This window comes from Fukomys damarensis, unplaced genomic scaffold (genome assembly GCF_012274545.1).
Source record: "Fukomys damarensis isolate Sample0158 unplaced genomic scaffold, DMR_v1.0_HiC HiC_scaffold_9, whole genome shotgun sequence".
In the NCBI taxonomy this organism is placed as follows: Eukaryota; Metazoa; Chordata; class Mammalia; order Rodentia; family Bathyergidae; genus Fukomys; species Fukomys damarensis.
The window spans coordinates 5,323,415-5,336,528 of record NW_022900921.1 but is presented as its reverse complement, the minus strand read 5'-3'; the positions used below and the strand labels follow the sequence as shown (position 1 = coordinate 5,336,528).

The 13,114-nt window shown below is 42.8% G+C and overlaps 1 protein-coding gene across 1 annotated transcript in view; it reads left to right on the top strand.

Annotated features, from left to right (window-relative positions):
- Positions 1–2,301: 2,301 nt before the first annotated feature.
- The window catches only part of Sar1b (secretion associated Ras related GTPase 1B), a 13,513-nt gene continuing 2,700 nt past the window's right edge, over positions 2,302–13,114 (top strand). Inside the window, exons 1-5 of the mRNA XM_010639707.2 lie at positions 2,302–2,378; positions 4,457–4,576; positions 10,005–10,070; positions 11,577–11,680; positions 12,528–12,659. Coding sequence (XP_010638009.1) covers positions 2,321–2,378; positions 4,457–4,576; positions 10,005–10,070; positions 11,577–11,680; positions 12,528–12,659 — 480 coding nt within the window. The 5' untranslated portion in view covers positions 2,302–2,320. The remainder of the gene's footprint in view (positions 2,379–4,456; positions 4,577–10,004; positions 10,071–11,576; positions 11,681–12,527; positions 12,660–13,114) is intronic.

The window sequence follows — 13,114 nt, the reverse complement described above, 5'->3', positions numbered from 1 at the left end:
TTTTTTTTTTTTTTTTTTTTTTTTTTTGTACCGGGATCAAACTTGGGTCCTTACTCTTGGAGGCAGGTCGCAGAACCACTGAGCTACATCCTCGGCCCAAGGAGGTGTAATTTTTAACCTGAGTAAAACAGGAACTTCCACGGTGTTACAGTCATGTGTGTGTGTGTGCGTTCCCGTTCTGCTCATTGTTCTCGTAATGCTGGATACAGAACTCTTCATGATGTGATGATTACTTAATCAGGAATTGACTGACTGTAGGAACAAAATTTTGTTTGTGTCAGGTGAAGCGAGGGGAGAGGAGAGAGGAGAGGCTAGAGGCCATGGCCAGGCTCCAGAGGCTCTCTCAGGCTGCTCCGTGAGGCCTGGCACAGCTGGAGCTGCGCTTGCGCTTCCTTTCCTGTTCAGGGTGACAGGTTCACTGGGACCCTCGCCTCTACAAGGAGCTTCACGAGCTCCAGGTCAGGCATCCGACCCACTGAGGCGAGGCGATGAAGGAAAGCGGTGTGTGTGTGTCAGGCTTGGTCTCGAAGGTCAGATAGCGCGGCCCTGTGAACTGTTTGGACCTGTCCCAAGCTTCAGGCCTGTTCCTGTTTAGACGATGATGAACTTTGGTGACCTCCAAGTGTTTGTGTATCTTTAAATAGTTCTGGTGCTGGGGATCGAACACAGAGCTTCATGCATGTTGGCAAAATGTTGCCCGCTCAGCCATGCCCTGCCCTGAAAGTACCTTTTGTACGTATGCTCTTTCTTCTAAAGAGGACTTCAGGGCCGGGGATTTAGTAAAGAAGACTTTTACTTTCCATCTTACCACCATATGGGTGTGCAGTACAGTTTGTGCTGAATTGTTTGTTTGTTTGGGTACCAGGGATCGAACTCGGGTCCTTGTGCTTACAAGGCAGGCAGCGGAACCACTGAGCTAAAATCCCCGGCCCAGTTCGTGCTGAATTGAACTGTACTTATTTTCTACTATGATTTTAAGAGTGTTTAAATTGTGTATTCAATAATCTGATTAAAATTTGAAAATTTTAAAAATATTATCTAAGAAAGCAGAATTGTACTGCCTGGCACCATTGGCATCTTTTTTGAGACAAGGTTTTACTGTGTAGTTCAGGCCGACCTTGAACTGACTGTGTAGCCTCAGATTCACTCTGACCTTGCCTTACTCTGAGATCCCAGGCGTGCACCAACAAACCTGGTACCAACTGCTGTTAAGGAAAAAGAAGGGAAGGATGGAGAGGAAGGGAGGGAGGCAGGGAGAGGGAGAGAAAGGGAAAAAGTATTTTGCTCAGAAAAAAAGGAAAAGGGTCTTGTTCCATATGGGTATAATCAGACTGCTTTTTGTTTGTTTGCAGTATTGGAGATTGAACGCAAGGCCTTCACCATGTGCTACATCCCTAGCCCTATTTTTATTTTATTTTTTCAAGTTGCTAAATTGCCTGGTTTGGGCTCAAATTTGGAATCCTCCTGCCTCAGCCTCTTAGAGCACTGAGATTTTAGGCGTGTGCCGATTTAAAAAAAACTTTCATGTCACTGTTATAAACTTCCTTTTTTTCTTCCTTTCTCCCTCCACACCCACAGCAAGGATTTGATAAATATTCTGTGGGCCAGAATACTATAATTTATTTGATGTTGAACACACTAGATTATTTTCTCGAGTTTTCTTAAGTAACACATGTGATGCATATCTTTATCCATAAAGCTTTTCTGTATTTAGAGCAATTCATAAAAGTAGGATAATCTGGTCAAGTGGTATTAACAAATATATTACTGCCAATTTAGGTTTTTTTTTTTTTTTTAGTCCAATTTAGTTTTGAAAAAAGATTGTACCCATTTATACTGTCTCCAGCTGTGCCCCCCATTGTGATACTCCTGCCTTAGCTTTCCAGGTAGCTCGGATTACAGGTGTGGGCCACCACAGCAGACTCCAGTTGTGCCTTTTTAAACCACATTTTGTTCTAGAATCTTAACTGCTTCCCAAAACCTTTTTTTATTTTTCATTTTGAGCCAAGGTCTTACTGTTTGCCCAGGCTCACCTCACAGTGCAGATCTTTCTGCCTCATCCTCTTTGAGTGTCTGGGTTTACAGGCCTGGGTCACAGTGTCCAGCTATCCTTGATATGTTAATGGAATTTTGCTTTCATGCAGCAGTATAATTTGGTTAGAAGGACTTGGATGACGTTTAACTCTTTTGTAAAGTTGTGGTAGGGTTATTTATTGAGAGTTGATGGTCAACATTGCTGATATTTTATAATGTATGTTGGTGCCTAATGGAACTCCACTAAATCCAAAATTCTTTTTTTCAGACCCTGTAAGGTTTGGATATGTCCTTCATATTCGATTGGATCTACAGTGGTTTCAGCAGTGTGCTACAGTTTTTAGGTAACTCTGGCCTTTCACTTTCTGTACTCACCCTGCTTTACCCTATTTATGTACACGCACTCATTCATGCAACGCCTGTTTACAAAGAAGCCAGCAGTTGAGAATGCAAGTGAGCTGGGCGGACACTTGTGCTCTGGGAGGCTGAGGCAGGGGGATTGCAAGTTCAGGCCTAACCTGGGCAATTTAGTGACTTAGAGACCCAGTCTCAAAATTACAAAAGAAACACTAAAGTTCTCGTCTGGGTGTGCCGCTCTGTGGTACAGGGTGTGTTTGGGTAGGTGAGGTACTACATCAACCCCCAGCACCATGGGATTGATTGCACTGAGGCACATCCCAGAATTTTTATTTTTTATTTTGAGACAGGGTATCACTAAGTTGCCCAGCCTGGGCTAAAACTTGTGATCCTGCTGCCTCAGTTTCCCAGAGTCCTGGGATCACAGATGTGCCCCACTACATCTGGCTAAAAAAACTTTGTTCCTGAAAAACAAATTCAGTGTCAAATATAGCAGTTAAATGCCAGTCTACTATCAGTTGGTCAGTGTTGCCCTTTTTTTCCTAACAATTTGTCCATGCTGGGTTGATATTTCTTTATGTATATGGTATACTTTATGACCCAGGACCTCACTGAACTGCATCCCCAACCCTTCCTTTATTTTTTACTCTGAGACAGTCTTGCTAAGTCATTAAATTGCTCAGGCTAGGTCAAATATGTAATCTTTCTGCCTCAGCCTCCCAGAGTGCTGGGATTATAAATGTGCATCGCCCCACTCATCTGTACTTGTTTTTTGTTTTTCATTTTGTGGGGGGAGGTCCAGGGATCAAACTTGGGCCCTTGCACTTTCGAGGCAGGCAGCAGAACCACTGAGCCAAATCCCTGGTCCTGATTTTTGCTTTTGTTTTGTTTTTTCATTTTTGGTACCAGGGATTGAACTCAGGACTTTGTGCTTGCAAGGCAGCCACTGAGCTAAATCCCTGGCTCTGTTTTGTTTTTGAGATAAGGTCTTGCGTAGTTCAGTGTAGTTCACTGTGGCCTTGAATTCACTATGTAGGCCAGGCTGTCCGGGAACTCGTGAAGATCTTCCTTGTCTCAGCCTCCCCAATGCTGGATTACAGACATGTACCACCACGCCTGACTATACTTGGTTTTGTTGTTGTTGTTGTTATTGTTTAGTTTTATGGAATTCTGTGATCACCAGTTTGACCTTAATTTTAGGGAAATTAAACAATGAACAGTGTAACTTTTTGACTGAGAAAACTCTTGCTATGGTTGTTTTTGTTATAATACTTAATTTTCATTCATGAAAAAATTTTTTAAATTTTTTCTTCAGTGTAGCTTCATAAACACATGACATCTAATATTTCATGAATGTTTTCCTAATAGAGAACAGATAGTTGTATCAGTCAATGCCTACTAGAGTCAGATGTAGAACTGCACTGAATGTCTGTCTGTGCACTGGAGACCTGAAGGGCCGGCAGCAGTGTCCCGTGTAAGTCTGTGTGAGGAGCCCGAAGCACGGTTAATCAGCCACCACGCTATTCATCCCTAAATTGTCAAGGAAGCAGCCTTTTGGCAATGTAGTTATGTTCTGACAACACAAATACTCTTCTGTGGGGGTCAGGATTAGTTTTACAATTGTTTGTAATCCTAAGTCATTAATAGATCTTAAATAACTCTTTTGGAGGTGGGTACCGGGGATTGAACTTGGGTCCTTGCGTTTGCAAAGCAGGCCACCGAACCGCTGAGCTAAATCCCCGGCCCTTTAAATAGCTCTTTTAAAACTGAAAATAAAGCAAGACATGGCAGTGCAGGCCTGTATTCCCAGCATCCTGGGGGTCTGGGGCAGGAGGGTCACAAGCTGGAGCCCAACCTAAGCACCTTAGTGAGACACTGTGTAAAAAATAAAACACGGCTGTAGTGTAGTTCTATGCCAAGGCCCTGGGCTCATCTCCAATACTGAGGAAAAAAAAAGAAAAACTCGAACATTAGTTAGGAATTCAAGCTTATTTGGGCTGAATTTAAAATATTTTGGACAATCTGTCAGATATCACTTTGACAAATCATGGCTCTTACTCTACAGGATTATATAAGAAAACTGGTAAATTGGTATTTCTTGGACTGGATAATGCGGGAAAGACAACATTGCTACACATGCTGAAAGATGACAGACTCGGACAACACGTCCCCACGTTGCACCCCAGTAAGTACAGTCTCCCATATACCGTACTGCCTGGTCACTGTGAGGCGGGGGCCTTAAGCAGAGTGGTGCTGAGATAGGCACTGCAGTGGGCCCCAGAATTCACAGGGCTTATGTTCCTAGAGCACCCACGAATTGTTAAAAACTGCAAATTTCAGATATGGTCAAGAAATTGCCCATGAATGCCTATTTTTATAGTTTCAACCCTAAATATGTTATATTTCCTGCAGTTATATAATTTAATAAAATACTATGTTAATAAAGCCTTTCAAAGGAACATTAAAGATTCCTCATGATCCATCCATTCCCTTACAAGGTGAAATCTGTACTCAAAGTCAGGACTCATGGATGTCTAAGACGGCTTATGGAAACCTACTGAGTGGCTAGACGTGGTCACAGTTTAGAACCTGCTAGGATGAGTGAGTGAGCAAACTTATAATCTAAGTTATTGACCTGCATGTTTTTCTTGACCCCCAACTTGTTCCTTACATGTAGGCTCAATCTTTTCAGTATTCGGGTTACTGTTTCAACAGGAGCCAGAAAAATAACTTTGTAGTTGTCTGAATATTATCCTGCTGTATATTGTTTACTTTGTTGTAAATAATGGTGAGCAGTGGTCAATAAATAGTTTTTTGTTGTTTTTTTTTTTTTTCTTTTCTGGTTCTGGGCATGAACTCGGAACCTTGCGAAGCAGGTGGCAGCAACACTGAGCTAAGTCCCTAGCCCCATAAATGGTTTTATATTCCTTTAAAAAAAAATAAAGCCTGGGCCAGGGATTTAGCTCAGTGGTTCCACCACCTGCCTTGCAAGCGCAGGGACCCAAGTTCAATCCCCAGTACCAAAATAATAATAATAAAATAAATAAATAAAGCCTTAGGAGGTGCAGGGTATTTTGGCAGCATCTTAGGGGTCTTAGGGCTTTAGGAAAAACAAAACCAAGAACACTGGAATCAGCTACGTGGTACAGCAGCCTGTTAGGATGCAGGAATGCTGGCACATCTGCTGGAGATAGGTTATGGGGCAGCAGCCTATCAGCAGCAAGGAGCACTGAATAATGCACTAGGATTGGCTGCTTGCAAACCTCCTGACAAAAAACAATTGCGGAGGATATTTGCAGTTTCCACGAAATTGTGGGGGTTTATGTGAACAATTATTAGATTCTAAAGAAAAATCCATGAAGGTGTGAGGCTACAAACTGAACTGAAACTTCCTGAGGGTATATTGTAGCCAAAAAAAAATTTTTTTTATTGTTTTTTTGATGGATAGTTTATGACGGGGTTATTTGACTTGTTCCTAAAATAGTATAGTAAATAACAAGAGACCTGGATCTCAGGGACTATATTTAGATCTTAAAAATAATGCTCAAACCTTTTTATCAGTTTGTATTCCTTTCTCTAGCTAGAGGAATCAGAAACTAACTATCTTAAAAACTGTGACGGGGCCCAGGGATTTAGCTCAGTGGTTCCACTGTCCTTCCAAGTACAAGGTCCTAAGTTTGATCTCTGGTATCCCCCCCAAAAAAAGAAATTGTGATGGGATGGGCAGTCATGATCATCTTGTTTGCGTAACCTGAATTTCTCATATTTTTAAAAATGTAGTATTTTAATCGTTAATTCAGTAGACAGGTTATGGTTCTACAAATTGCTGCTAACTCTCAATTTATTAACCACTTATTTCTATACTCCTGACTATACAATCTCAACAATGGAGCCGGGCGTGGTGGTACACGCCTGTAATCTTAGCACTCAGGAGGATTGCTGTTGAGAGCAGCCTGGGCTACATAGTAAGTTCCAGGTTAGTCTCAACTACATAGTGAGATCCTGTCTCAAAAAACAGAAAAAAAAAAAATCAATCAACAGTAGGTAGTATAAATGTTATAGAGGGGCTGGGGATGTAGCTCAGGTACCATGCTGGCCAGCATGCAGGTCCCTGGGTTTGATCCATAGCAGCACAGCATAAACAGGCAAAATGCTGGGTGTGATAGCACACACCTGTAATCCCAGCACCCAGAAGGATCCCTGAGATTCAAGGCCAGCCTGAGATATCTCCAAAACAAACAAACAAACATGTGTGCATGTGTATATATATAAAATATATATATATTTTTTTGGTACCTGGGATCAAACTCGGGTCGTTGCGCTTGCAAGGCAGGCCACCGAACCGCTGAGCTAAATTCCTGTCCCTATAAATTTTAATTTAAAATAACTAAGAAACATGCCATATGCAGTGGCGCCCATCTGTAATTCCAGGCATTTTATTTTATTTTTTGTTTTGTTTTGTTTTGTTTTGTTTTGTTTTGTTTTTGGTACCTGGGATTAAACTTGAGGCAGGCAGCAGCACCACTAAGCTAAATCCCCGGCCAGTCCCAGACATTTTGGAAGCTAAGGCAGGAGGACTGCAGGTTAGTGAGACTTGACTTCCAAGTGACAGATGAAGAAAGAAAAGGACAAGAGAAGTAGCTCAGTGTGAAGGCGCTGGGTTCAATCTCCAGTGGTGTAAAAATTAATAGATAATAAATAACAGAAAACGGAGCATGTATTGATACATTTACAGAACATTTTAAAGTAATGGCTATGCTTCTGTTTAGAAAGACTACCTGCAAAACAGCGATAATTCTGTAAATTACTCTTTATTACACCATTGGGAGTGTGAGGTTATGTAATGGGCTGTTGTTGCAGAAAGTAAAAGTTAAAGTGACAGGTGTCTCCTTTCTAATTAATACCTGTGACCTTATTTGTACCGGTGAAAAGATGATAAATCTGGTAGACAAAGTAGTTAAAGGTATGTTAACCCAAGAGTAATTATAAAATACTGATTGATTGCCATTCTGGGGATTGAACCTGGGACCTTGTGCACGCTGGGCAAGCACTCTACCACCGACCTGTGTCCTCAGCACAGTGCAACTTTGACAATGAATGCCATTGTTTATGCCTGTAAGCCCAAGTCTTAGATACCTAGACGGGAGGATCACAAATTTTTTTTTGGGGGGGGGTACCGGGGATCGAACTCAGGTCCTCGCGCTTGCGAGGCAGGCAGCAGAACCACTGAGCTAAATCCCCAGCCCTTTTTTTTTTTTTTTTTTGGTTTTTTTGAGACAGGGTCTCACTATGTAGTTGAGACTGACCTGGAACTCACTGTGTAGCCCAGGCTGGTCTCAAACTCACAGCGATCCTCCTGCCTCAGCCTCCCGAGTGCCTGGGATTACAGGCATGTGCCACCATGCCCAGCTTATAGCCCAGGCGTCTCAAACTCACAGCGATCCTCCTGCCTCAGCCTCCCGAGTGCCTGGGATTACAGGCATGTGCCACCATGCCCAGCTTGAGGATCATAAATTTAAGGCTTCCGTTTAATCCCCAAGTACTGCTCTTCCCTCAAAAAAAGAATGGGCCAGGGATTTAGCTCAGTGGCATCGGCTGGCTCTGCCTTGCAAGCACAGGGTCCTGAGTTCAATCCCCAGTAGCAAAAAAAAAAATTTGAAAACTAGGCCAAAACTTAAATAATACTGTATTTAGTTCAATTAATGTTCAAAAGCTTTTCTTTTTTTGTTTTTTTGGTTTTTGGGAAAGGATTTTGTATATAATTCAGGCTTGGCCTTGGATTCTCTATGTAGCCCAGGCTGGCCTCAAACTCACAGTGATCCTCCTGCCTGAGCCTCCTACCAAGGTGTTCAAAGACTGAGGAAGGAGAACAGAGCAGAAAAAAAGAAAGCCAAGTGTTTCTTTCCTCTATGAAACTGTTAGGTTGATAAAAGGATTTCATAAAATTGATGTCTTTATTTGATATTAGGTGAAGAAAGTAGGGGTTGACAAGATACTCATATCAAAACAATACTGTTGAAGTGATTACTTTAAAATTGGGTATATATAAAACTGCAAAAACAGCAAGATTGGAAGCAACTAGTGTACTCTTATATTAGATATGTCTTTTGTTGTTGTTTTTTACTTTTTTTTGGTACCAGGAATCAAATTCAGACCCTTGTGCTTTCGAGGCAGGTGGCAGAACTACTTAGCTAAACCCCTGGCTGTTTTATACGTTTTTTTTTGTTTTGTTTTGTTTTTTGGTTTTTTTGAGACAGGGTCTCATTATGTAGTTGAGACTGATCTGGAACTCACTATGGAGCCCAGGCTGGTCTCAAACTCCCAGCGATCCTCCTGCCTCAGCCTCTCCAGTGCTGGGATTACAGGCTTGCGCCACCACACCCAGCTTGTTCTTAACTTTTTGATGTTTCTTTCTTTTCTTTTTTCTACAAATATATGTTCAGTCCCTATGTCAGATATTGTTGTAAAGACTAAGGACCCAGTAGCAGCATGAAACTAATGCTGTCTCAGCTTTTCTGCTGCTCACATTTATTTCCGTTTGTATTTTTCAACTAAAAGCATCTGTGAAAAAGGTATAGTACATACATCCTATGATCTGGCAATTCTGTTCCTAGGTATATATCCGGGAAAATGAAAAGATATAGTTAGCAGAAACCTTGTGCACTTAACAAGGAAGGAAATGAAAGGTATCAGGCAGAAGCAAATGGGGCATCTAAAGATAATTCTACTATCTGAAATGAAAATTTCATTGGGTTAATAGCAAATCAGACCTGAAGAAGGAAAAACCTGTTAGGTCAGTGCAGAAGGAATGTACAAGAGGCACAGAGAAAAATGACTGAAAGAAAAATAAATTGACCCTCAGGGTGGAAGAATACCAAGCAGTAAGAAACTAGTCACTCAAGTCCCGGAAGGGGAAAGGAGAGGCCGAAAAAAATTGAATAAATAATGCCCCCAATTTTTGTTACATGTTTGTCATTAAAAATTGTGTTGGGGTTAGGAGTGTAGCTCAGTTGTAGATTGTAAGAAAATTCTGGGTTCAATCCCCAGCACCAAAAAAATAGCCGTAAGAGAAAAGTAGTTCATCTTTATCACTTAAGAATTATATGAAAAAGTTTTCGATTGACCTACATACAGTGGCTCGTGCTAATATTCCCAGCTCTTGGGAGGCTGAAATAGGAGCATTCTGAATTCGGGGCCAGCCTGAACTACACAGTAAGATGTTGTTGTGTCAACAAACAAACAAAAAGAAACCCAAATGTCAAGAAGAATTAAATATTATAATTATTTATGTCACATTGTCTGAATTAGGGAATATTTAATAGTGGCAGAGTATTCTTTTACTAGTTCCTGCTTGATTTGGTCTTATTTGCAACTAATCTAAATCGAATATTAAATTATAACGTATCCTCTGCTGGGTATAGTCGTGCACATCTGTAATCCCAGCACTGGGGAGACTGAAGCAGGAAGATCTCAGCGCATTCAGGGCCAGTGTGAACTATATACAGCAAGACCCTGACTCAAAATAAATGAATAAAAATTTTAAAAATTGTATCATATTCTGTGAATGGATTTCTGATTTTTATATTGTAAAAATATTTTGTATTTTTATATAGCTTCAGAAGAACTGACTATTGCCGGTATGACTTTTACAACTTTTGATCTGGGTGGACATGTTCAAGGTAACGTTCTGTATTATTTTATAATCTCTTATTTTAACTTAATAAAAATATGGCCATTATAGTGTAATGCATGAAGTGTCATTCCATTTAAGGGAGGCCACAGTAGACCTAAAGTTTAGGGTTATTATCCCTAAATCCCACCTTTACAAGCAAAGGTGGTTTCTGAGATGGTGCTGGTAGTGTAAGTGTGTGTTGCTTGTAGAACTTGGCTTCCCTTCTCGCCCTGCAGCCACCCAGTCTTCTTGTCATACTCTCGTCCTATCACGGATGCTCAGCTCTAAAACCGCATCCTTGGTTAACTGCATTCCTTACAGCGGGAGCTGGGCTCCTCCGCTGCTCTGATCTTGCTGTGTCCTTGTCCCTCTCCCTGACACCTCCCGTCCCACTCTGCTGCAGCCACACCGCCCGCCTGTGCCCGCCTGCCACCCCGCGGGGCCCGGTGTTTCTCTGTCCTGCGTCCCTCACTTCAGCCCCATCACTAGCGACATCAAAGCAGGAATTCCGCGTGTGTACGTGCACATGTGCATTTTCACTGCTTGTATTTTAGATTTAGCCACAGTCTTGAAGGGAACTAATAACCTGCCTTCTTGTCCAGGGGTCGATTTTTGTTTCTAGTACTGGGGATTGAACATAGAGTTTGTCCTAAGCTACATCCTCAGCCCTTTTTATTTTTATTTTGAGACAGAGTCTTACCAAGTTGCCCAGACTGGCCATGAACTTTTGATCCTCCTGCCTTAGCCTCCCATAGTGTTGGGATTACACATGCCTGGCAGAATTTTTTATTTTTTAACTTTTTATTCATTTACTTATCTTTTTGAGACACAGTGTCTCTTTGTAGCTCAAGTTGGCTGGGATTTATAGGCGTGCACCATCATGCCTGGCTTAATTCTTCTTACATGCGAAAACTGGGGAAGGATAAAGTATTTGACTCACCCGCAATATGGAAAACCTAAAATTTCTTCTTTGACATTCTGGAAAGATTTTGGCACCACTGGGTGAACAAAGGTCAATTTGGGCTGGGGATGTAGCTCAGTGGTGCCACCACCAGCCTTGAAGTGAAAGGTCCCAAGTTTGATCCCCAATACCAAAAAAAAAGTCAACTTGAATATACAGTGAAATCACAGCAGCTAACTTAAGGATAGGATGACTGCTGGTTTTCTGTTTTTTGTTTTTTCCCAACAGAGTCCTGCTATGTAGTTCAGGCTGTTTTTGAACTCACTACATACCCCAGACTGGCATTGAACTCATGGTGATCCTCCTGCCTCAGCCTCCTGAATGCTAGGATTACAGGCGTGTGCCTCCATGTTCAGCAGAATAGCCACCCTTGATTTTTTTTGCGGCGGGTATCTGGGACCGAACTCCAGTCTTTTGTGTTTGTGAAGCAGGCGCTGTGACCACTGAGCTAAATCCCCGGCCCCACCCTTGGTTTTTTGATGGACTCTGCAATCAAACCATCTGCTAGGCTTGACGAGCAAATAAATTCTAATTCCTGGTTGTTTTTGTTAGCTCGAAGAGTTTGGAAAAACTACCTTCCAGCTATCAATGGCATTGTATTTCTGGTGGATTGTGCAGACCACGAAAGGCTGTTAGAATCAAAAGAAGAACTTGATGTAAGTTAAATAATTAAAACTAAGCATGATAAAATAACCTCATGAAGCCGAGGAATAGGTGAGAGTTAGAGCTATATGAGGGCAGCGCTTCTGCAGCCTCCAAGGTGGCTCCTGGTGCTTGCTGTGCTCAGTGATGACCACTGACAGGTGGAGGGAGCAAGTCAGCCCCCGACTTGCAGAAGCTCTGATGCAGATGTCTTCCTGGAGGTGGAGGCGCCCGCTCCCCACAGGAAGCTCTCCTCCACTTCCTGTCTGCACTTCCAGAAGTGAGCAGCCCATGTTCGCCAGCTCTGCCCCCCTTACGGGCTCAGGGGCAACAAACAAGGCCAGAACGGGACCTGGGCGCAGAGTAGGCAGCCATGGTTCGAAGGGGCCTCACCAGAACTGCCCAGAGCAGGCAAACCCTTTCTGTTCTCGTGGGAGACTCCATGAGGGTCTATGGTCGTGCACAGGTCAGAGACTCCTGATGCCCGCTTTGTGCCAGGCGCTGCCCTAGTGCAGTTACGTCACTTCATTCTCAGAGCGCCTGCTGCTGCCCTGCCCTCTCTGTGCTCCCCTCGGGCTGACTGGGCCGCACCCCAGGAGCAGCAGAACCACAAGTGAATCCCACTCTGCCCAGCTCCAAGGTGTTGGCCCCGGCCACTCTCCCACGCTGAGGCGGGGAGCAGGTGAGCACCTCCAGAAGACACGAATTGGACTTAGGGTTTCACTGTGCTCACTTTAAGGTGTGGGGAAAGTTTGCCAAACAGTCTGCACGGCCTATTAGAGAGCGGTTCTTGACTGTCCTGTCAGAATAGGCCCTGTGGATGTTTTCGCATCACCTTGTCTTCTCTCCTTTGTTTTTCAGTCACTAATGACAGATGAGACCATTGCTAACGTGCCTATCCTGATTCTTGGGAATAAGATTGACAGACCTGAAGCCATCAGTGAAGAGAGGTTACGAGAGGTGTTTGGATTGTACGGTCAGACAACAGGAAAGGTAAAAAGAGAGACCAATCACGAAGGAAAAGCAATGGGCATGGTGGTGCACACCTGTAATCCCAGCTAATTGGGAGGCTGAGGCAGGAGGATTGTCAGGTGAAGGCCAGTGTGGGGAGCTGAGCAAAGACCCTAACAGTTTTTTTTCTAATTTTTTGGAGGACCGGGGTTTTAGCTCAGTGGTTCCAGCACCTACCTTGTAAGCACAAGGACCCAAGGTCAATCCCTGGTACCAAAACAAAAAAAATTTTTTTTTAAAGGCTAGGGCTGTGTTTCAGTAGTAGAGCACTGAGACTCTGGGTTCAATTCCCAGTATGGCCAAAAAAATAAATAAATAAATGAGAGGGCCAGGGATTTATCTCAGTGGTTCCGCCACCTGCCTCCCAAGAGCAAGGACCCGTGTTTGATCCTGGGTACCAAAAAAAAAAAAAAATTGACAAGTGTGAATACTAATTC